Source organism: Aphanomyces astaci (assembly GCF_000520075.1).
Source record: "Aphanomyces astaci strain APO3 unplaced genomic scaffold supercont1.42, whole genome shotgun sequence".
NCBI lineage: Eukaryota > Oomycota > Saprolegniomycetes > Saprolegniales > Verrucalvaceae > Aphanomyces > Aphanomyces astaci.
In genome coordinates, this window is record NW_009798305.1 from 417,861 (window position 1) to 419,476 (window position 1,616).

The window sequence follows — 1,616 nt, forward strand, 5'->3', positions numbered from 1 at the left end:
TCAATAATAATTCTATATATATCAATAATGATTTATATATATAATGTAGTCGTCTATATCATGAGCAGGTCTGTGTTCCTACGAAGCCCCATGTATCCTGTTCTTTCTTTCAAGTGTTTTATGCAGTGCATCTCATCTATACAAGCAGTAGGCCGTTGATCCTGAAAACATGTCCAGTTTCAATGATAATGCTGTTATAGTTGTCAAAAACAAGGTTAAATATCAATTATAACGGTGGTTATTGTTGTTGTTGTTAGGTATGTCAGCTCCAACTTTGGCAACCACCCGCTGTCCCATCTGATGCAGAGCGTGTTTGGCTTGCACGACTCGAAGCGCATCGAAGTCACTTGTTATGCCACGTCATCGTCTGACCAGTCGCAGTGGCGGCGGAAAATTGAAGCGGACGCCGAGCATTTCAAAGATCTGAGCGCCATGACCACTGGGGACGCCGCCAGACTTATCCACAACGACGGCATTCACATTCTCGTCAATTTGAACGGATATACCAAAGGTATAAGAGGAGGCGGTGCATAGATACGTTACTACAACCGTTCGTGTCCAAGTCTAAAACTCATATATATATATACTCATATCGTTTGCAAGCAAAATATATTTTTTAATTTTTTTCTCTTTGTTTCCACAATATATATATATATATATGAACTTGGAATATTCGTTTTGAAAGTTTGTCCTACCTTCACTGTGTGAAGGGATTTTACAATAAACGTATACACGTGTATATATCCTCCTAGTACCTAGTTGTTTCCTACTCTGCAGTATGTACAGTACGACGGCAGGACATTCTGTTTAGATTTTTCGATAAATTATAAATATAGGTGCACGAACGGAAATATTTGCGCTGCGTCCTGCACCCATTCAAGTATCGTTGATGGGGTTCCACGGGTCGATGGGTGCAGAGTACATGCAGTACATTGTCGCCGACAAGATCGTCTTGCCAGTGGACGTGGCGGCTGTGGGGTAAGCTTAAACTCTCTTATAATACATTTTTCAATTCTCTATTTTTATTTTTTATAGAATTAAACGAATAAGTAGGTACACGGAGAAAGTGCTGTACATGCCGCAGTCGTTCTTTGTGAACGATCATAAGCAGAGCGCTCTGTCAGTGCTAGACGTGGACAGCATCAGCCCCAGTCGAAGCACCTATGGGCTGCCTGAAGATCAGTTTGTGTTTTGCAACTTTAGCCAACTGTACAAGCTGGACCCTGCGATGTTTGGCACGTGGATGCACATATTAAAACGGGTGCCCAACTCGGTCTTGTGGCTGCTGAGGTACCACCACAATGGTTCGTCCAAAGATATATATACATATATGGAACGAGTATATACATATATACAGATAGAAATATGTGGAAATTTAGATGTATAGATGTATGGTTTGTCGTGTTCGTATGCAATTGTATGATATTGTTATTTGTCACCATAGCCATTCCATCTGCTTCTGAATAATAACGAAGTTAATTCAATGTATGGCCTTGACATAATGTAATGATAGTCGGATTCATGGGTCAAATACAATATGATTTGTTTGTTGCCATTATTGTCTTTTCCTTCTTGCTCATTGAAAGGCGTGATTGGTGGGATATATATATATATAC

The 1,616-nt window shown here is 40.1% G+C and overlaps 1 protein-coding gene across 1 annotated transcript; it reads left to right on the top strand.

Annotated features, from left to right (window-relative positions):
• Positions 1-188: 188 nt before the first annotated feature.
• H257_12728 (hypothetical protein) lies at positions 189-1,361 on the top strand (the record flags this gene model as incomplete). The annotated part of the gene is made up of 5 exons (XM_009840031.1): positions 189-193; positions 258-511; positions 837-978; positions 1,054-1,290; positions 1,358-1,361. The coding sequence occupies 5 exons, from the start codon at positions 189-191 to the stop codon at positions 1,359-1,361; spliced, it is 642 nt and encodes a 213-aa protein (XP_009838333.1).
• Positions 1,362-1,616: the final 255 nt, after the last annotated feature.